The 22456-nt window shown below is 40.2% G+C and overlaps 1 protein-coding gene across 4 annotated transcripts in view; it reads left to right on the plus strand.

Moving 5' to 3' along the window:
- Window positions 1-22456, plus strand: part of MAPRE2 (microtubule associated protein RP/EB family member 2) — a 103892-nt gene that overhangs the window by 50581 nt on the left and 30855 nt on the right. For 3 of the 4 annotated variants that reach the window (XM_071737500.1, XM_071737497.1, XM_071737498.1), the window contains one exon: window positions 13469-13596. The exons of the other annotated variant lie outside the window; for it this stretch is intronic. In XM_071737500.1, coding sequence (XP_071593601.1) covers window positions 13476-13596 — 121 coding nt within the window. In that variant the 5' untranslated portion in view covers window positions 13469-13475. The remainder of the gene's footprint in view (window positions 1-13468; window positions 13597-22456) is intronic. 4 annotated transcript variants of the gene reach the window in all.

The raw sequence follows: 22456 nt of genomic DNA on the forward strand, positions 1-22456 counted from the left end.
ACTGGACACACTTCCTACCCAAGCAGCTGTAATTATTCAGAGATGCAGATGAATGCAAATTCTTGCCTGTCACTCTGGAATGCAGTGTTGATGCTCAGAATGGCTTGCTGGCAATATGTATTAAACAATTTTAGAGGAATGAAAATTCATTTTAGGCAATTTTTACATGGTTGTTATGCTTTGCTTCTTAAGATTAGTATCTGTGGAGTTAGTCCAGTACTATCATGAATTGGGAACACTGAAATATTTGAAGGAGAGTATGTGTTTGCTTTACTTATGGATTCAGTCTTACGCAAATCATAGTTTATTAAAATAACTGTAGAATCTTTGAGTGATTGTTTATATGTAGGTGGAGTACAAACCCCAGTGATATGTGGAAGTCCCACAGGAGATTTCCTATACATAAAGACTGATTCATGGGAGTGCTGAGAACATGCAGGCAGTGAAATGATAATTGGTTGAGTAGAAGGGATGTATTTTCCTGAAAGGATAGCATTCACATGTATGTAGCTATTGTCTTGGAAACCTCATTATGCAGAGTGGTGTTAATACTTCAGTTCAAGGGTGGTGAGACACTGGCACAGGCTGCTCAGAGAGGTTGTGGGTTCCCTCTCCCTGCTTGTGTTCAAAGCCTGGTTGGATGGGGCTTTTAGAAACCTGGTCTAGCGGGAGGTGTCCCTGCCCATGCAGGGCAGCTGGGACTAGATTGTCTTTAAGGTTCCTTTCAGCCCAAACTATTCTGTGATTCTATGATTCTAACATATGGAATATTTGTTTGAGGTCCATTTGTTTGGGGGTCCTGGTAGACAAGAGGATGACCATGAGCCAGCAATGTGCCCTTGTGGCCAAGAAGGCCAATGGCATCCTGGGGTGCATTAGAAAGGGTGTGGTTAGTAGGTCAAGAGAGGTTCTCCTCCCCCTCTATTCTGCATTGGTGAGGCCGCACCTGGAGTATTGTGTCCAGTTCTGGGCCCCTCAGTTCAAGAAGGACAGGGAAGTGCTTGAAAGAGTCCAGCGCAGAGCTACTAAGATGATTAAGGGAGTGGAACATCTCCCTTATGAGGAAAGGCTGAGGGAGCTGGGTCTCTTTAGTTTGGAGAAAAGGAGACTGAGGGGTGACCTCATCAATGTTTTCAAATATGTAAGGGGTGAGTGTCAGGGAGATGGAGCTAGGCTTTTCTCTATGGTGACCAGTGATAGGACAAGGGGTAATGGGTGTAAGTTGGAGCATAGGAGGTTCAAGTTGAATATCAGAAAGAATTTTTTTACTGTAAGGGTGACAGAGCCCTGGAACAGGCTGCCCAGGGGGGTTGTGGAGTCTCCTTCACTGGAGACATTCAAAACCCGCCTGGACACGTTCCTAGGCGATGTACTCTAGGTGGCCCTGCTCTGGCAGGGGGGGTTGGACTAGATGATCTTTCGAGGTCCCTTCCAACCCCTAGGATTCTATGATTCTATGATTCTATGATTCTATATCACTCCTTGCCCATGTAAACGTTTCAAAGTTATGCAAGATGTGGATTCTGAATCAGGATCTGCAAACACTGCTTTCACTCAACACATTCATGTCGTGCCAGTTGTCAGACTCAAGGAGGCATAAGGAGAAGTTTCTTTTTTTTTTTTTTTTTTTTCCCCCTTTAATTATATATTTCTACCTGCTGAAGTTTGACTCTCCAACATACATTTTTAATCTCTGGTCCCCAAGTGTGAAATGAGTTTCATGGCAATGGGGATGCAGTAGGAATGCCTTTGTATCTAAATCAGCTCTATATATTGAGGTGTTTTTTCCCACCTTTAGCACACACAAATACACACAAAACTTTTCCTGAAATGCTGCACAATATGGACTTGATGGTGCTGGTGAACAAGATGAACATGAGTCAGCAGTGTGCTCTTACAGGGAAGAAGGCCAAGCCCATGCTGGGATGCATTAGCAGGCATGTAGCCAGCAGCTCCAGGGAAGTGATTATTTCCCTCTGGTGCTTCTGGGACCATATCTTGCATACTGTGTCTGAATTTGGCCTCTCCAATTAGAGAAAGACAGTGATTTGCTAGTGATGCAGAGGGCCACCAGGATGGCCAGAGGGCTGGAGCATGTGATCTGGACTTGGTCAGCCTGGCGAAGAGAGAGCTCAGGAGAAGGAAAGGAAGATCCATGGCTGTCTGACTTTAGATACTGGGTGAAAAACTTCACAGTGAGGATGGTCAGACACTGAGACAGGTTTCTCAGGGAGGCTGCAGAATATCTGTCCTTGGAGAGACACAAAAGTCAGCTAGATGGGACTTTTGGCAGCCTCTCTGGAGTTCCCGGCCTACCCAAGTCACTTCATGATCCCGTTCTGTAGCTCTAACAGACATAAATGGCTCTTGAGTTCAAAATGCAGCACAAAAACCAAAGTGATGAAGTCAGGTGCTTGAAGAGTGAAAGGAATATCATATGGCAACAAATGTAGTACTGCCACCAAGGTGAGATCATCGGAGGTTTCAAATGGAAAAGAAAAATGTGTTTATGAAGTCTCAGTTTGCCTGCATCAATTTCAACTGTTGTCTAGCTTAATTCTTGCAAAAGCTATACTGCTGCTGCTGCTGCAGAGTATTGATTACTTCATATTGCACTCTCTAAATCACTGAGAGCAACTTCTGCAGTTTAGAAACCAGGAATGAACAAAAGTTCATAGACACACAGTAGAACAAAGGGCTGGTTTTGCTATGTCGTAAAATTAATTATGTACTTTGCAATTAAAGATCATATCTTGAAGTTAAAAGCTGATAAATTACTTCCTCTTCTTTTCATGAATGTTTTCATGCAGACAATGTTAGCATTATTGGTACATTTAATCTGCAGAAAATGTTTAACTATACACACAGCTCTTTTACTGTGTCAGCTGTGTGCTTAGTTTGACGTGCCCTTGCAGAGAGCACTGCAGATCTGTCTTGTTACATGACCTACAGAAACACAGAAAGGGTTGAAGAAACCAAATATTCACATTGCACTGCACAGATTATTACCTTTTTAACTGCACTTATATGTAGTCGGAGGTAATTCAAGCAATATACTTTTTCTTTTCTTTCTGCATTGTTTATTGTGGGTGTTGAACTTGGTAATGTCACCATTTGCCAGCTGGAAGTAATAGACTTTAGGAATTGACCTCAAGATATTCCATGAAAGGAGGCCAAGTCCTATTAAACAGGACATCAATGTTTCTCTTAGCTTAAGGTACAAGGCGGTACTGGTGTTTGTAGATAAAGACTCTTGTAACTGCCAGAAATTCTTTTCTTACAATCACAGTTGTGTCAAAGTAGTAAACGCCATCTAAAGAACTTTATTTGGGGAAACAAAGCTTCTGGGAATTCCCCCTTTAGATAAGCAGGAGGTTTTAAAAGCTAAAATCCAAAAGAAGACACCAATTTCACGGACTGCCAAAGACAAGCATTGTTTTTAAAAAAATCAGCTTTACTTGGTACTGGTAGTCTCAGCAATTGCTTTGATAGTGCAATAATGGTAAAATAAGTTTGTGGTTACTGGCATGCAGTGAGAATAACACATTACATAAATCACAGATGGTTGAACTAGAGTGTTCATAAAGGGCAATTTAGTCCGTGAAGGATTAGTGAATTCTAGTTGCTCCAAAATTATTTTAGCAGTTTAGTAATTGCACCTAAAAGTCCATCCCTATTCTTGATAGTCCTTGGTAAGATTAATTCTTAAGTGCAAGTAATTTACTGATAATATCTTGAGCACCAAAATAACTTAAGAGTGTCTCCTTGTGTGTTATAGTATTAACTCATGAGAATGAGGGAAGAAGTCAAGTTACTTTTTATCCAAACCCAAAATTAAGTCTTGTGGCTGGTAGTGTTGACACTTGAAATCTTTACAATATTAATGGAGATCTGTAGGGAGTTTGTACAAGCCAAAGGCAGGGGTATTTATTTGGGCCTATTTCAACAAACTCAGGAATGCTAGAACTGAGATTATATGTTATTATTTTTGTTCTGGCTTGCACCAGTGGTGGAGGGAGAAGTGGAAGAAAGGTTGAATGCAGAGCATAATAGGCAGCTATATAGTGTGTTGGCCCCATGGGCTGCAGAGGCAGTGCTGATTTGGGATCGTGGTTCAGGTTGCAGCCATCTGCTGGAGAGCTTGGTCCTAGAAAGCTTCCTATTGTGTGGCCTGCACACCCAGCAGAAAGCCTGACACTTGTCTTTTGAACCCCAAATGACAGCAGAGTGTGGTGGCAGTAGGAAGCCTGGACAAGAGCTTAATATTTTGCGTTACAAAACAATACAGCCATGTTTTAGGGAGTGGTGCACCCATGAAAGCAGCCAGCATGGTTGCCTGTTGCTTCATCTGTTGTCACATGCTTGTTTACAACTGCAGGGTAAAGGTGGCTTAAAATAAATGTTGTCTTCTACCCTTGCTCAGTGTCGTCACCTTCCTGCCATGGTGACTCTTTCAGGGATGGAGGGAGGCTGGGTGCCTGCCTGGCAGCTGGGTGGCTCATGGAGCATCTTTGCTCATGGCTCCAGGGATGGTTGCATGGGCAGTCACTGTGCTGTTTCTTGGCCTTTCCCAGGTGTCACACCACACACCTCCAAAATGCCTGCTTAGGAGGTCACTTTCAAAGGGTTTTACTCTCTGCAGTACCAGGGAGTTGAGCTCTGATCCTTGTGTGCCCCTTTCTGCTCAGGATATTCTGTGATTCTAACATACATGTATATCAAGGTTATAATAAATATTGCAATGCATTATTTGATGTGTATCTACATTTGTTTTTACTGTAAAAGAAAAGTTAATGCATGGTGTAGTCTTTTTTTTTTTTTTTTTTTTTTTTAGTCATATTACATCATTTGTGAGTAGAAAAGGGGTATTGTAGACCCCCTTTAGCAAGCACCAGGCCTTTCCCTCGAGAGTGCTCTGTGGGTTAATTTTGCATGCCTTGAACAACCAGGCTTTATGAAGTGTATTGCAGTCTTCTGTTAAGAAAGAGCAGCTACGTGTGAGGAGAGAGGCATTGCGTTTCCCCTTGTGTAATCCTCCTGGTTTTCCCTTCTTCCCGAACTGGTCCTTCCCTGAAACCCGTGGATGCTCAGTGTCCGTCTCCTGCTGAGTCACTGCCTCTCTCTCCTGGCTCTGGGCGGGGGGTGTGAGGGGTTTGGCGGCTGCTCAGGCCCCCAGTCAGGAGGGCTGTATAATATTACAACATCTCGTTTGACATGACGTTATGCTTGGAGTAAATCAGTGTGTTGCTTTAGCCTTTCACCTCGGGATGGATACATGTCAGGGGGAGGAGAGAGAGAGAGAGAGAGAGAGAGAGACAGAGAGGGGGTGGCAAAACTCCGGATAGGTCAAAACTAAATTCGTTTGGTGACTTCATCTGACTCGGGTTAGTTGGATCTCATCCCTGCTGAAACTCCCAAGCCTGCCCACAGTGTTTTCTGGACTTAAAAGGCGGAAATAGCAGGAGTCGGGAGCAGCAGGCTGCCAGGCTGCCCTGCCAGAGCTGCTGCTGGGCCGCAGCGTGGCTGCTGTGCTGGTGGGTTCTGCCACTGACACAGTGGCTCGGGTACCCGGCAGCTCTAGTTTTCCCTAATCAGGGTTTCTGATTAGTTTTATCCCTTCTTTACTGAGGGCAGATGTTTCCCAGGTGACCGCTGAGGTGCGTGGCTGTACCTGCATCGTTTTGCCTGGGAGTTTGCACAACGCACTCGTGTGGGAAGGTGGCTTTTGGGACAAGGTGTCCTCCGCTGCTGTCTTCATTTCTCAGGAAATCTGCATTTGCTAAAGCACTTGGGAATCTGCAGTCTGAAAATATGACTACTCATCCATCATCTGGTGGGATAAAAAAAGATAGGAGGTTCCCTTGCTATTCCCTTGCGGAACCCAGGCTGAGAACAGAGGCTTGCTAAAGTGTGCTGCCTCTCAAGGCACCCTTTTTCCACTATGATGAGTGTACTCAGCACTGCTGTTTGCAGTATGCATAAAGCATACCTTGCTTTATGGCATGTTTTTAACCTCTTAGGATTTCCTTAGCATGTATGTTTAGTAATCTTTCATTTTCCATAAGAGAAAAAGTTAATTAAAGGAGAATTAAAGCACTCATGTTTGTCTTGGTGGATTGACAGCTTGCTTCTTAGAAGATTAGATATTGGTTTATCAAGCTTTTTCAAGGTTTTCTAGTTATAAAATGGTAATAGATCCTCTTCTGTTTTCTGAAATGTAGGTGTTTCTAGTTGACTTGGGTTTATTATGTCTGAGAATAATTTTTCTCTGAATCATGGGGGCTTTGTTTGTTGTTTTTTTTTCCCCCCACAATCCCCTTGTCTGTTGTGAAAGGTAGAATAGTTACCAGTGTCTATTGTGAAAATTTTACAGGTTGAATGTCTGCCTTCAGGGCATAAGAGCAGCAGCTCAAGCTTAAGATCTTGGAGTTGAAAGTTTTGATGGGGAGGGTAATAACTGCAAGTAAAAGCAGTTTATTTCTTGAACACTGCAGCCTTACCACACTTACCTTCCTCTCATTCAGCCCACTTCAAAGGTTTTTGTGGTTCTCCATTAATAAAATGGATTCTTAATTTGTAGCCATGTTCACTTTATGCTGAAATTTATGCATCCTTTCCCAATGTTAATGAGTGCCTATTCAGCACCAAGCACTGCTCTTGCTTTGTTTGACTTTGCAGCAGTTTGAGGGTGCTGTGCAATGCTGTGGGGTGCTCCTAAGCAGAGTGAAAATACCTTTGTAGAAATGGTGGTGGCCAAAGAGTCTGGATTGCTTCCATTTTGTGCAAGCTGTTGATGCCTGCCTTTCTTGAACCTCTGTCCTTTGTCTAGAATGTATTTTTTGGTTGGGACTTGTTTACTCATAGAAACAGATAAGGAGCCTTTCTGGATATGCAAATACTTTCGGCTGCAATTAAGATACCACATAGTTAAGTGTTAATATTGCATTGTACTTTTGGAGGCAAAGGTGAACCCTGAAGGAAAAAAAAAGGAGTTAATATTGTTGTGCAGACATGACATTATTTATTACATTGCCATACAGGTTCAGTGGCAGCAGGAGGAATGAAAAAGCGGTCAGGGAAAACAAAATAATCCTATGATACACAAATATGGCAGGCAGATCAAAATAGATCAAATTCAAGTCAGTCAGTATATATGGCTTGCCCTCCTTAGGTGCCCTAAAATATTCCAAACACAAAATAATTTTTTTGGAATTTGTAACCTGTCTTCTGAGTTCAATGATTTACCCTAATTTTGTAATTATATAGTGAATAAACTTTAAATTATTTCGTAAAAAGTATACATAGGTAGTGTAATGCATTGCTAGTTATTGGGCCATGTCAGAGGTTGTGGCTCAAACTGCATGTTGTTCAAATAGTTGTGATTGTATTTTTTAGTTTTGAGGGAGCTGAATGTCTGGAAAAGAACCAGTATTTTTCTGTCTCTCAGATGATAGGTTTTTAGGGATTTAAAATTTTTCTAAAGCTGTATGTACCACAAAGCAGAATTACCACCAGCCTTTTTTGAGATTTACTCAGATTTGAGTCTAAATCAGTCCTTGAGACCCATCATAAACATGAACTAATCATAAACCAACATCTGAACATGTAGGTCAGAGCATCCCAGTGTTGACAGGCAGCCTCTAATTTAAAAGAACAAAACTTAAAACATGCCCTAATCCAGTCAAAGCAGATCTCTAGTACTCTAACCTCACTTGCATTTAAACAGGGAACTGCAATGAGAACAACATAAAACATGCTGTTTGCTGTGTTAAATGGTAATGCTGCAACATTCAAGCAATCAAAATGTGCATGGATTGCCTCAGTCTTGTCTAGCCACGGTAGCATGCTTCACAAATTATTTTAGGTCTTCAAGTCAGATCCGTGTTGTGAAGCTCAAAGAGCATTCTGAAGTGAATAAGATACAAGGATAGCAAAAGATTTTCACCATTTCAGGGCCGCTTAGTAACATGAGATCAGTGAAGAAGAGATCTGACACTGAGTATTTTTAAAGGTATTAATTTCTCTCAGTATTAATACCAGAGGATTTTTTTTTTCCATGGAAATACCTCATTATGATTAATCTTGAACTGTTTTTGACTAGGTAGAGCCTTTATACTGTTTGCTGCAAGTATGCTTTCAGTTGCAGTGCCCTGACATGAGGGCCCTGGCCATGGCCATTGCATTTGATGTGGGAGTCCAGTGTATGTCAAAAGGGAGAGTTTAGAGCAGCCTTGTCAGCATTGTGCTGGAGCTTCTTGTGTTGTTTTTTATGTCCTCAGGATTCCTTTCAGTAAAGACAACCTTGGCCCCTAATGACTATGGCTGTGGCTGTATGCAGTGAATAGTAAAGAAGCAGGCAAGGTCCAGCTGCAAATCACCTGCTGCTTCAGGATATGAAAGGATGAATTTTCCTTCCACAGGGATGCGGCTACTGAGGCTGGCAGGTTTTCCCCTTCAGGTTTTTTTGTTTTGCAGTATTTTTCACCCAGAGAGCCATTCCAACGGGAGCTACAGCAGTCTCACTCAGCCACATTTTAACCTTTCAGCTGTACCTTCTACAGCAGTAATTTTTGCTGTGAGATCTTTCATTTTACTGGCAGTGTCTCTCCTGATGCTATCAGGTGCCAGCTTCCAGAAGGCTCCTCTTTGTATTGACACTCAGGCTTTCAACTGCCTTTAAAAATTAATATACTGTGCCTAATTGTCCACTAAAGAGGAAGGCCTTGCAGGTTCAGAGGTGATGGCACATGTGATGAGTTTTTATACTGCAGATAGATTCATTGCTGTAATCCTTCCAGTCTTGCTGTTATTACTGGTTTGGCATAATGCAGCTTCTGCTGTCAACAACTGTTAGTTTCTCCCCAGAAAAATAAATATGCCTCTTGCAAAATTGTCCTTAAACTCAGCTGGATAACACCTTGTAACAGCTGCACTTATCTGCAGCAAGAGCAGTGGAAAATGCCTAATAGCTGAAACCTCAGTGTTGCATGTAATGCCTTAAAAAACTAATGCTCCTTTGGGTGTCATGTTTACCATTTGCCATGCTCAGCTGGTCTATTTCTGACTGCTTAAGCATATACATGATTTTCAGCACCTAACTAATCCTCTGAAGTCAGGTCTGTGGTGCTTGGCCATGAATGTGGGAAGTGTTCTTCTGAAATGGCCTGGCTTCTCCTATGGCTTGTTCTTTTCCACAGGGGGTTTGAATTTAAGTTTCTTACAAGTAAAACAAGGCAGAAGCCTTTGTGGTTAGGCAATACTGTAACAGCCAGAGGTTTCTAATCTCCACCTGTGTGCTCTGGAGTGGGGGATGTGATTTGCTGTCTTCAATCTGTTGCTGTAGAATTGCCAGGCACCTCTCTGGAAGGTGGAAGCTTGAAGATCTCAGTGAGGTAGATAGTGATTTTTCAGTCTTATATAAGCTTCATCGAGGCTTTTGCTTGAGAGCTTTTACCCTAAACAAGGGAAAATGTAACAAATCAAAAATGTAAATAATTTTATTGGGAATAACCAGTGTATTAGGACACACAAATAAGTGGTTAGCTACTTGGCTGCTCACAGAGTACAGCTTGTGAGGCTCCACCTGTCCAGCTGTTCTCTTGCGTCACCTTGCAGATGTTTATTAATATGTGTTTTGAATCTGGATCACATTTTTACAAGCAATTGAGCACTTGGGGAACAGAGTCCTGGAGAAAACTCCAGGCCCAGCTGTGGATGTTGGGCTTAGGGACTCTTTGTCTGTTGCCAAACTTGGCAGCTCCACTACCTGTGCCTGGCTGTTATTTTTTACTTCTCTTTCTTTTCTTTTCATTTTTTCCCCCCACAAGGTCTGTCTGTGTGGCAAACAGGATATGTGTGTATCTGAGTGCCAAATTAGAACATGCTTACTGGAAAGGAAACCTTTCCCAGCTGAGTCTATTTAGAATGAAACCATTAGGAGGGTGGTGGACAGAAGCAGCAAAGATATGGTGAACTCTTTCCAGAGAAGAGGTATATGTTAACAAGTCACTGAAAATAAATGGCCATGGTGTTGATTTTTTTTTTTTAAAAATCTGATTAATTTTGCATACATTTGTTCAAAATTGTATTAATACACCTCATGCTTATCTGTATGTGTAAATGTGGAGCTATTGTTTCTAACAAATAACCTGAACTTTCATTTGACCCATAGACCATAATTAATTTGCAGACACAGCATAAGTTAGATTAAAGGTATCCTTCAGGGTATCATTGTAAAACTCAAGGTTATTCCTTTGCTCACTGTTTCCTGAAGTAGAGTTCTCCATCCCATGCTCTGGAACAAAGGAGGTTGGTTGCTTTCTTGTTGCTTGCAGAGGGATGGGTATTTGTCTTTGCAGTTGCTTGTCAAAGAGGATGATGAGGGGATTTCTACTTCCTTCCTGTGTGTGGATTTTCTTGGCCTTTTTCACAGAGTAGACACACTGCTTTCGCTGCTGGTAGCTGATGGTTGTTCTGAGTTCTGCCTGGCCCTGAGAGGAAAATTAAAATTTGTATGAACTAATGGCAATTGCAAAACAGAGTAGCTTCATTTCAAGTGTTAGCACCTAAATATCTTTAGGCTCTTTAGAAGTGAGTGGACTATTCCGTATTCATCTCTTGGTTTAATATTAAACTTACTATTCTGAACCTGAAGTGAATATTGAAGTCACTACTTAGCTGTTACTCGCACTGATCTTAAAATACTGAGCATGTTAGTTTAGAAGTGGCAGTGGTAGTATCTTCCTGTTAGTTTTTTATCTATATTTAAAAGGCCAGCAATAATGAAGTAAAACCATTGTTAACCGTGATGGCTGAAATATCAGATGCGGTTAGTAACAAAGGTGCTGTTTGCCTTTGTTGTGCTCATCCCTTCCATCCTGATGTTGCCACTATCTGACCATGAGGTCAGCTGTTGTGGTGTGGCTTTGAGAGTAAAAGGGCACTTCTCTACTTCTAAAACTTTGTTCCTAGCACTTGGTTCAATCCAAGCACTTAGCCTGTGCCAAGAAAATGACCTTTGCTAAACTGTTGGAGTGAATGCAGGGCTATGTTCATACAACGAGCTCTGCTGCCTGGGAGCCTGCAGGGAGAACTGGGCAGACTGAGGAGAGGCTGATTCTTCCCTTCTTCAGAGGTGCCTGCACAGAAGTGGGTAGAGGGGCAGCCTGGTTCTGAAGTAATTGCTGGCAGTAGTAGCCTGACTATCAGAGCATGAATTTTTGGAGCCTGCTTTCTCTTGCTGGTCTGTCGTCTTCTTTTTAAACTTTTTTCCTTCTCGCCAGACAAATTTGAGGATTTTATGGTTTGTATCTTAATGCCAGTAGACAGGGACAATTTGAACAATCTTTGTGTTTGCAAAACTTGTTTCATAGGAGGTGACCTATGTTATGAACCCTGTCATCTTCTATTTTACATTCCCTGCTGTACAGACTGAGACAGTTAAGGAATCATAGAATTGTTTTGGTTGGAAGAGACCCTTAAGATCATCAAGTCCAACTGTTAACCTAGCACTGCCAAGTCCACCACTAAATCACATCCCTAAGCACCACATCTGCAACTCTTTTAAATACCTCCAGGAATGGTGACTAAAGCACCTCCCTGAGCAGCCTGTTCCAGTGCTTGACAACCCATTCAGTGAAGGAGTTTCTTCTAATATCTAATCTAAACCTCCGCTGGCACAACTTGAGGCCATTTCCTCCCATCCTATTGCTTGTTATTAGAGAGAAGAAGCCAAGACCCACCTCACAACAACCTCTTTTCTAGTTGCAGAGTGAGAAGGTCTCCCCTCAGCCTCCTTTTCCTTAGGCTTAACAACCCCACTTCCTTCAGCTTCTCCTTGAAACTGGTCTGGTTTCCTGCAGTGGGTTTTAAAAATTTTTTTATCAGGATTGTTCCGGGACATTTAAAACATGGATGGAGTCAACCTGCAGTCTTTGTGTTCTCTGCAGAATTATCTGTCAAGTTTCAAACAGCTTTATCTTTGCAATGGAAATACTCCATGCAGACCTGTGATCCTGCAGAGGAGATCCTGCTCATTTTCTTGGAAGGAGAAGGTTGAGGTCCAAGTCTGCAGCCAAAGCTATCCAGTGAAGTGTTAGCTACAAGGTCTCACTAGAGACAAAGGTGTGCAGTCCCCACCAAACCCTTTCCAAGAAAAATCACACAACTTGTTTGACTGTTTGATCATTTCTGAGACACCTCATTCTTGGATTGCTACTGGTGGACTTCCTGAAGTCTGCTAATCTTGGAAACATTATTTACTCTTTCCATGAATGATCTTGGCTCTGCTTTTCAAACCAATTAATGAGAGAAACTTCAGTGTGCTCACCTTTTCTCTTGGCAGTGTCTTGCAGCAGAAAGATGTAACAAGTATAGAGTAAAAGGGAATAAAATCTAGTAGTATGCATTTCCAGTCTTTGAACTTGTAGAATCATGATAAACGGTGCTATGATTTAGACATCCTTGCAGGGAAGGACCTTAGCTAATTAGAAAGATCTGTTTAAGATGATGTGGCTATGAAAATTTTCAGCACAAAGTTCCATTTTCCAAGGTCTTGGTGGAATTTTATGTTGACACAGTCTGAAACTGTTTGGCTGTGTTCAAGAAGGACTTCTGGAATGACCAGCAAGTGAGGGTCTGAATTTCTAGAAGACTCAGAGGACTGATTTGTTTAATCTTGCCTACCTGGGCACTGGGACAGGCTCTTGAGTGCTGTCCCTAATGCATTATGAAATCAGCTCCGGGGAAGAAAAAGTCATTAGAGCTGCAGGATAAAGTTGGCAGAAGAACAAATGGGTCTAAACTGAGAGGAAGGATTCCTAATGATTTAGAGGAGTCAGACTTCACAGCTGCTTTCCAACCAGATGGTTGGGAGTGCAAGTTTCAGCTACTTTCAGGATAAAGGTTGGTAAATTGATAAAAAACATTATCTGGTATTCACTCTGTGGTTGTTAGGAACTGAATTAAATGATCCAAAAGAGCCCTGTTGCAGTAAGAAATTACCATTTAAGTACTTAAAAGAGCTACATCTTCTAGAAGTTATCTGAAAAATAAATACTATTTTAGGCCATCTGATCATCCTGCAGTGGCAAAAACTTAGAGAGATATCAGACCATTTTGATTGTGCAGCACTATGTGATGAAATCCCAGATCTCTGACCCTATCTGTGTATCCTTAGGCTGTGTCTGATCCTTTTTTCATACCTTATTACCATAAAGCAAAATGCTGGAGGTTTCTGTGTTCTTTAGGTCCACAACAACTGCTAGAGAAATATGTTCATATATTCCAAGAGGACATTCAGAAGGTGATATATCAATAATGGGTAAAAGTTAAGCTTCCTTTCTCAATAAATAAGAGAAGGTTGTGCAGTGATACAAATTTTTTTGTTTTGATCAAGAAGTGCAAATTCATTCTATACAGAAAACAATTATTAAATTGTCAAATTTTTTATCCTTTTTTTTTTTCCTAGTTGGGGAATGGCGGTCAACGTGTACTCTACCTCTATAACCCAAGAGACTATGAGCAGACATGACATCATCGCATGGGTTAATGATATATTAGCTTTAAACTACACAAAAGTTGAACAACTCTGTTCAGGTAAGAAAGCCTGGTATGCTCTATAAATGTTTATTTTAAAACCACTTTAAAAGTCTGATTTGTTGAAAATAGATAACTTTTAACTTTGACATAAAACAGTAGAGAAAAGAGACTATTGTATGTGCAAAGTAAGCATTTTTGCATCCATTTTAATCATGGAAAGATAAGGTACCTTGAGAAGGCATAATAAATGTAGAGGTGAATGGAATGAATGTAGCAGAGGGTACACAGAAGTAATAAAATGATTGACTGAGCAAGAAAAGAATGCAGTGATAAGATTTTGTGGTTTATATCTGCTGGCATGGTACCTTTTCAAACGAAGAGTCGATATAGCCAGAAAATAGACAAAGAGAGAACCAACACCCTGGGTGAACAAAATTCTCCAGCACCTTTTACTTCCTGATAAGGGTCCTCAAATCCCACAGAAAAATACCACAAGTGTTTCTGTAAAGAAAAACATGAATTTGAGGAAATGAGCCTTTTAGCTACTGTGAGGGCTTAAGAAGTTTGTCAAGAAATTCTGCCTTTTTCTCTTCACTTGTTACTGAACTGTTTCAAGTGAACTTTGTAATGAGGCCTGGAAAGAGGTGTAGTAGTTTGAATACTTTGGACATTTTTGTTAATCAGAGTGGCAACTGCAAGTTACATGTTAAACATCAGGGTCTGTAACTAAGTGATGATGGTGACCAGAAATGACACAGACAAAGGCCGATATTTCACTGAGAACACAGATGCCCCTGGGGAGTGACTTTTATCTGGTTTCCTGCTGTGATTTTTAAATTTGAAGATGGTTGTGTTGGAGGATCTAGCTTAGATCACTACTTCTAGACAACTGACATGCTGGGAATACCTTGCTTATGAAAACAATGTTTTAAATACATAAAATACAAAACCACATTAAATACATTAAATACAAAACCACAGTACCACGTTTCAGCTATTTACTGGTCCAGCTGAAATGCATAAATGGGACCTTATAGTCATATGTAAATGGGACCTTATAGTCATATATTTTAATTTACTTACAATTCTGGCTAAATTTTCTGTCTCGGGGATGTTCCCTGAAAGGCAGAGAAAATCCTTGAGGATGACAAGAATCCATTGTCTTCTCTTCAAAACTTAAATCTCAGCTGCAGAAGCAGGCTTGCATGCTTGCAGCCTTGCACAATCACTGTATACAATTGAGGCTGAAAAAGTGTAGGTTAAAGTGCATGTAAGTAACTGAAATAAACTAAATCACTAAAGATACAGAACATGGGATGTAACCTTTTTAACAGTTAAACTTGAAATTATATATTTAGCTGTTGTTACATTTACGTGTCCGGAAGTTAACTTACGTATTTTATTTTGGTGAATTATGAATAAAGAAAATATTCATGGGAGGATGTGTGCACACATGTGTATGAATGTAGGTGTAGCTATATCTAGATATATGTAGATAAACAGATGCACACACACTTATGAGGAGATAGAAAGATACAAGAAAATGGGCATATTCATCCAAAAATACCCAACGTTTGCCATTGTTTGCAACAGGAAGCATACGAGACAAGTTATTGACTTGTTCCTGCATAGCTATTTATATGCTCATAAATAGTTGAAAGGAAGCTTTTGAAGTGAATTCTCTCTCCATCAAGCTAAATGTGTGTGGGCTTGCAAACAGAAAACAAAGACGAAAATAACCAACCCAAAACCCTTTTCCAAAATAGGGGATAGGTGATCTAAAAAAAATTCTTTTGGAGAGTACAGTGAATTAAAGACGTTTAAGAAGATCAGATGGACAGACATCAGATGGGTTGGACAAGCAGGAGAAAAGCATGAAAATTGTCAGAAGTCCACTGTCCCATTTTGATACACAGCTTCTTATACAACTTACTCTGTGACCTCCAGTGAGGATTTTGGGACACACCACAAGGGAAAAACTGAAAAAGGGTCGTCTTATTAGAGCTCTTCCTCCATCTTGTATAAAATTAAACCTTTTCTTCCTTTAGAACTTCCTGGATTGTATTGATTGCTACTGTTACCTGGTCCTTTTACATTCATATCTTTACAACTCAAAGCTGTAAACTTTAATTTCCCTCTTTGGTTTGCTAGTTGAGCCTTGATACATTTTTATTTTTGAGCTAATGTATGCTACAGTCCCAGGAGGGGCTTTAGTAGTTCTTTAGCTGAGGCAGCCTGGTAGCACAGTCTTTCCTGTCATTCACAGGACTGTCTGCTCTGAAGTGATGCATCTAAACCCTGCTGGGCTATTGCAGGCACTTACAGACTCAACACCTCTTTCCCTTTGAGGCTGCATGATCCCTTTCTCACATGCAGTACGTGGATGTGTAGGGATTGAAGGTAAATAGACAAGAAGCTTTGGGAACCTTTCTGTATTTAATACAATTTACTGTAAACTCAGAAGTTTATTTAATGTACATATAGTTTATTTAGAGCACTTCCAGTGCAATTTACAGAATGGAAATTAGGGGAACAGTAGCACAGGTGAGCAGCCAAGTAGCAGGCAGAGCCACCAGCAGGCACTGTACTGACCATAGTTTGAGAGTGGCTCTGGCATTCCTTTGGCTGATGCTTCTTGAAGAATTGGCAGCTTTCATGCAGCTTAATATTAGTTTCAGTAAAATAGGAGCATTTCTCCAGGACTTCAAAGGGAAGGAATATGTGGGAAACTCTTTACAACTATGAAGCATTTCACAGCATTAAGAAGGAGCTGCAGAACCACTGTAACTAAATGTTTATAATGAACTGTAGAATTGTATAAACATTTTAATCTTTTTTTTTTTTTTTTTTTTTAGTAGGAAACCATCAAGATTTGTCATGCTTTTATATGACCATTCAGTTGTTGTTCATTTTTCTTAATAAGGAGTAATCAAAAGGCAAAAATAATCTTAAATGCTGGGGACAGAAGGGGAGAAAGTCAAGTCTGAATGAAAACCTCAAAGGCATTACTTTTGGGAGGCATGAGCTACTTAGATGTGGCATACACTTGAGTTCAGCCCCAAGTTGTGAGACCTCATGGATAACCATGTTTTGCAGTCAACTTAGCAAAAATTTTGGATGTTCTGAGCATAAGCAAGAAGGAATAATGTGACATTCTGCTTTTGCTAAAAGCTTTATTCAAAGCATAGCTAAAGCCTAGTGTGGCAGTTTGTAACACTGACAGAAAGAGCAACCAGACTTTTTCTCTCATTGCTGTGGAGAAGTAGCTTTGATAAAGCACACGTGGTACCAATACCAACCTATTCCCCACTTGCCTGTGACAGGAACAGAGCTGCTAGGATAAGGAGCAGCAAAGGAAGGGGCTGGCTTAGTCATAAAGTATTTGTATTCTCCGGGAGTCTTACATGTGTTTTTGTCTCTGCTAAGTAGGCCGAGCAAAGTGCAGTGTCCCCTGAGCTTTTTGAATGCCTGCTGTAGCAGTGATGTGCCAAAAAGGCCAGGTTATGGATGGATGCAGCCCTGGAGAGTCTAAATTTAGACTGAAGCTCCTCCAGTAATTTAGTTCTGACAACTCAAGAAAGAAAATTTCACTGAGCATCTCGAAGCAACAGAATTCTCTTTGCTTTAGTTGACTTTCATTTTGTCTGGTTTTGGTTTCTCTGTTTTACTTCCTGTGAGATTGTTAACCAGAACATGAAATTTATTACCTGTGGTTTTAATTGAAGGTATTAGACTTGAGAGCATTTCATTTGATACACGAATGAAAAATAATAGAGAAAAAATTAGTGGGTTTAATGTGGCAGGATCCCCTGTGCAACACCCACAGGCCTGCAGAATAGAAGTTTCCAATGAATCAACACTACTTGTTTCTTAGGAGTCATGCTATTTTTGTAATGAATACACAGTGGCTTCTTAAAAAGAATTCTTACTAAACAGCTTATAACTGAATTTTCTTTACTAAGGCTGTTCTTCATCTATAGGGAATACCAAGTGAATGTGTTACAGAGCTTTTCATAAGTGGCTGCTACATGAGAGTATATTCAAAATAAGAGTCAGGCAGGAGACTACACAGGGTTTGCATCTGAATTAAAAAGAAACAATACAAAGTGTACAAGATGTACAGATTATGAGCAAGGAAGATAGAAATGGTAAATGTATATAGGAAGGAAAATGCAGTTTGAATTGAGGTACAATTTCTGACTTAGCCATACCTGTGTGATCCTTTGAGGTTAAAGAGACACAGAATCTTTTCCATCCTCCCTTTCTGCATTTTAAAATTGTCAGTAGAATTATAAGCTTGCAAATAGTCTGGCCTTGGGTGCATAGAGCCCTTCTGTCTTTCAGGATTTGTATCCAAGGATCAAGGATTAAATACAGGGTGCTGTTTGTTTGTTTGTTTGTTTGTTTTTTTCCTGGCTTTTAATACCTAACCATATTATAAAGAGAGTGTGTGGTTTGGTATTTTCAAACTTTAGACTCTGATGCTTTCTCTACAGAAGCCTTAGGTGTTGCCAGAAGGAATTTTTCATGTGATGATTGCTGTAGCTAATACCATATCTCAGTTGGCATTTCTCCTGAGAAAATATACAGTCCCTTTATACATACATTTTGTTGTTTCTTGATCTCGGAGGAAGGCAGACCGTGGGATGATGATAGGGCAGATATTGCTCTCTGCTTGACTTTTTGTTGCTTCTCCAGCTCAGGATTTGGGAGAGAGCTCCATCATAGCTTCTGCAGGCTGTTGTCCATTTGGGACCAGACCGGTGCAAGGAGAAGAATCCTGGCTTGGGGAGGGTGTCCCAAGTGCTCTGCTTCCAGAGGCTGTGTTCTGGGGTCTGTGCCATGGGGCTGGACACCATCCCCTAGGTGTGTCACATCCCCTGGTCACATCCCAGTGTGTCTTGGGAGGGTGGCTGTCATGCCTTTGGCACTTTTAGCATCAGGGCTACCCAGGGACCACCCTTGGTAGCAGTGGGAAGCAGTGTGGCAGGAAGAGATGCTCCTGCTGAGCAGGGCTGAGGTGACTGAAGAAAAAGGGTACTGGACAGAGAGGTGATGAGAAGGGTTTTTTTTTCTTCTGCATGCTGTTTGTGTATATATCCATACAAATTGTGTGTATTCTGTGGCTTAGCTGCATAGAATTTGCTTCTTACCTGTCTCAGAAGCTGTAATTTGCTGAGTGCCCACATCAAAACCTAAATTCTTAGATATGTATTACTAACATCTACACTACAGGACCCTGCTGAAGCATTTGGTGCCTGCATGCTAGTGCCTATGAAGTTAAAGCATATTTCAACACCGGTGGTTTGGGTGTTGGCTTTTTGGGTTTTTTTTTTCTAGCTTTTACAGCCTTGCAAAGGCTGGGTCTCTAAAGCAGCTTGGAAACATGATTAAAACATAGCTTGATCCCATTTGCACTGTGTAACCAAGTCATGTTTCAAGGAACTGGCATGTTGTCCTGAGGTCATGAAACACAGAGGATGCTTAGTGAGAATGACTCTCTAATGTCTTCCATATGATGTTTAGGATTAGAGGGATACAATGGATGTTAATGATTGGATTTGAGATAGTTTCCAAAACTTTCTGAGGAAGCTTGCAAAACAGCATCATGAGATTTTCAGCCAAAAAAATGTTTTTCTAGTTGTCTTTCATTAAGAATTTAGGAGGAGTAGAACTTTTGTTCTTTTCACTTTTAAACATTATTATTTTATTACTTATAGCACTCAGTTGCTTGATTTCTTCACTTTTGAAAGAGCTTTTTAGTTTTTGTGTATTGGTTGCTGGTTTTTTTTTTTTTTTTCAGGCATGATTAGTTACGTAGCTCTTTTAAATTAAATGGGAACAGCATTTTCTGAAATTATTCTGGTTTTCCTATTTAAAAACTAATGAAATCCAAAATAAATCATTGATAAAAATTAACTATCAAAAACTCTGTTATGCATAATTCATGAGCAGCTTAACAATTTACATACTGAAGAAGAAGAGAATACAACCTAACACAGGGAAAACCTCCCTCCCAGTTGCATTATTGAGAATTATCAGTGGATATTTGAAATTGTCATACAAATGCCTCCATTGCTTCCTGAAGCAGGTGTCCATTAGATGAATGTGTATCCCTGTATCTCAGTGACCACTGGTACATCAGTTGTAGGGTTGCAGGAGGTACTAGGTCTGTGAGCTGTTTTCTGTGGTTGTCTCTAGAAGCTCCCATCCCTTTATATGCAGGCTCTCTCAGCCCTCACTGAGGCAGCTGTGCTCATGAAATGATGTGCAGGAGCACAGGGCTGCACTCTAATCTGCATAATTTTTCAATTTTTTTTTTTTTTTTTTAAGTGTTATCCTAAAGGTTTTGCTGGGAAGGGTGAAGCTTAGGCCAGAATGGCTTCATTAATGTCCAGCCCCATGAACATTTGCTTCTCTACAATCCAAGCAAGAAAACAGAAAGTTGATGCGGTCTTGAACATTCACCAGGAAATGTGTTGAATCCTCTTAAATAATTTATTTTGGGGGCATCAGAGAAATAGAATTGTGCTGACCTATATCCTAGGTCATATAAGGTGCTGCAAAGAAGAATTTTGAGACTTTGGTTTCCAAAATGTGCTCAGCATGGATTATGCTATTTCATACATATAGCCATACACGTGGCTATATGTAACACCCCTTTATACTCACAGACATGCCCAGTTTAAAAAGACTTGAGTGATATAGTATAGCACCCATATTTGAAATGTGAAAATCTATACTATGATACACTATAGCCAAAAACCTGTCTTAGCATCACTCCCCCAGAAGCAGTTCTGGGAAGCCTGAGGTAAAAGACAAGCCCCAAAAGCTGTAGTACTGTAAACAGCAATTGTTGGCCTTTGTGTTGTTTTTTTTTTTCCCCCTTTCTTATCAAAACTCACATGCTCGTTGCATGCTCCTTTTTGTTGCTGTTGTCCCAGCAACAAAAATCCCGGGTGTGTGCAGTTTCCCATCAGTGTTAGCAACCATTGCTGTAGTAAACTGAAGTGCTGATGACTAATGTGCATACAAATCATCCCATGTTTTCCAAATGCGTGGTCAGGTTGTTGCAGCTTTGGAGGGAATGAATAATTTGAAGGAATTTTTATGTAATATGATGGGATATGTGTTTTTAGATTATCTGAAAAATATTTCCTTAAAGCAAGCGAGCAAAAAATTCTAATTACAGAAAAAATTACAGTCAGCCTTTTCCCCAAAGTGTGCTGTTTGGTTTTTTGTTTGTTTTTCTCAAAAATTGAGTATGTGAAAATCAAACAGGCCTGGTTAAAAGGTCTAAACTTGAATTTCATGCCATTTTAGAGTAAAATTCTTACTAAGCATTTGTAACAAATTTATAGTGTAGTACTTAGCTACTATTGCTGTGGTTTGGACATTAGAATTAAAATAAAGCAACCCCACACACAGACAGGCCCTGTGTTTTCATGGGCCTTTTTATGTTCCCATGTTGTCTGGTGTGGTTTTATGGGAATTTCTGGGATCTTACTCCCACACATTGCAGGGATGAGCAGGGAGGGACAGAATCTCCTGGCATTTATGTGATGGATTGACCTGACTCTTTCTATACGGGACAAATACTAACTTGGCAATACCAGCACTTATATTATAGTGTTTCTACTAAATACTTTATTAGTATATCAAGTACTAGCTATAGTATATTTAAAGAAGCTAGCTTGCAAATTATATTTTCCTTTTCCTTTATATGTTTATAAAATGTTAATAAAACCTAAGGATTTGATCTTGCTTTCCAGCTGGAATCTGGGAAGTTTACTGAGCAGCAAAACCACATAGCAAACTGGATTCTCTTGTCTTTGTCATTGTCTCTTTCAATTTTCTTGTGCTTTCAATAGTCAGATGCAGAAATATTTTTTTATTTATTATCAAGAAAACACTTGTTTGCACTTGTGTCCTCATCAGCCTCCTAATGGAAGATGAGAAAGGAAAACTGATGCAGAGTGCATATGCTTCAGAGTAAACTGTAAATCAGGATGGACAGCCTGGGAAGGAAACACAGAAATAGGGAAAGAAAAGCATGGGACAAAAGCTAGAATGAGTGTTCAGTATTCCTTACTTTAAGGCATGTTAATGTAAGATTATCTACAATGCCAAAAATATTGTACAAATGCTGCAATTTTATGGATTTGGTGGAAGCTTCCAGCATCACCACCGCATGTGGCAAAACTCTTCAACTGTAACATCTTTAAACCTTTTCAATTCTTGATTTTATTATTTCATGTCTTAATTCTGCCTCATCATCCCTTCCCCTCCTCTGGCAGCTGCCTGCCTGCCCTGAGCCTGGTGCAGGGAGCCCAGCAAACACCATCCAACTCCATGATGTTGGCTCTTTCTGCTCATTAATCCTGCCAAAAGTAGTGGCTGCTGGGGATATAATCACCACAGCCATGTTTGTTGTTTGGTTTTGGAATCTGACCTGTGAATATTTATTTTTTTTTTAACTAATGTTTGCATCAATATTCCAGATCGAAATAAAAAAGGATTTTTAGTCAGAGATTGTGAATTGCTTGTTATCTAATACAGGATAAGAGGTTTTTAACATTGATTCCCTTTTCTGGAGTGCCACCAGCAATCGTTTTCATCGTTTAATTTGAGTAGATCTTAAATTATTCTGGGTTGTTTGTGTGTGTGTATGTGCATGATTATGCATATTAAATTTCTTTTGGTCATAGACAGATATATTTTGAGAGCCGTTCTGGGTAGGTGGTAAGTTTTCAGTTTCTCTGTATAGATTTGTTAAGGTTAGATTGGTTTTGGTATTCAGGGTTGAGGCATTTTTGCAGACAATGTAGGAAAGTTTTAAAATCTTCAATAAAATATAGTGGCATGAAAATCCTTTTGTTCACATAAATTATGCAAGAAGTATGTCAGAAGTCATGAT

Source organism: Heliangelus exortis, chromosome 2 (genome assembly GCF_036169615.1).
Source record: "Heliangelus exortis chromosome 2, bHelExo1.hap1, whole genome shotgun sequence".
NCBI classification, from domain to species: domain Eukaryota; kingdom Metazoa; phylum Chordata; class Aves; order Apodiformes; family Trochilidae; genus Heliangelus; species Heliangelus exortis.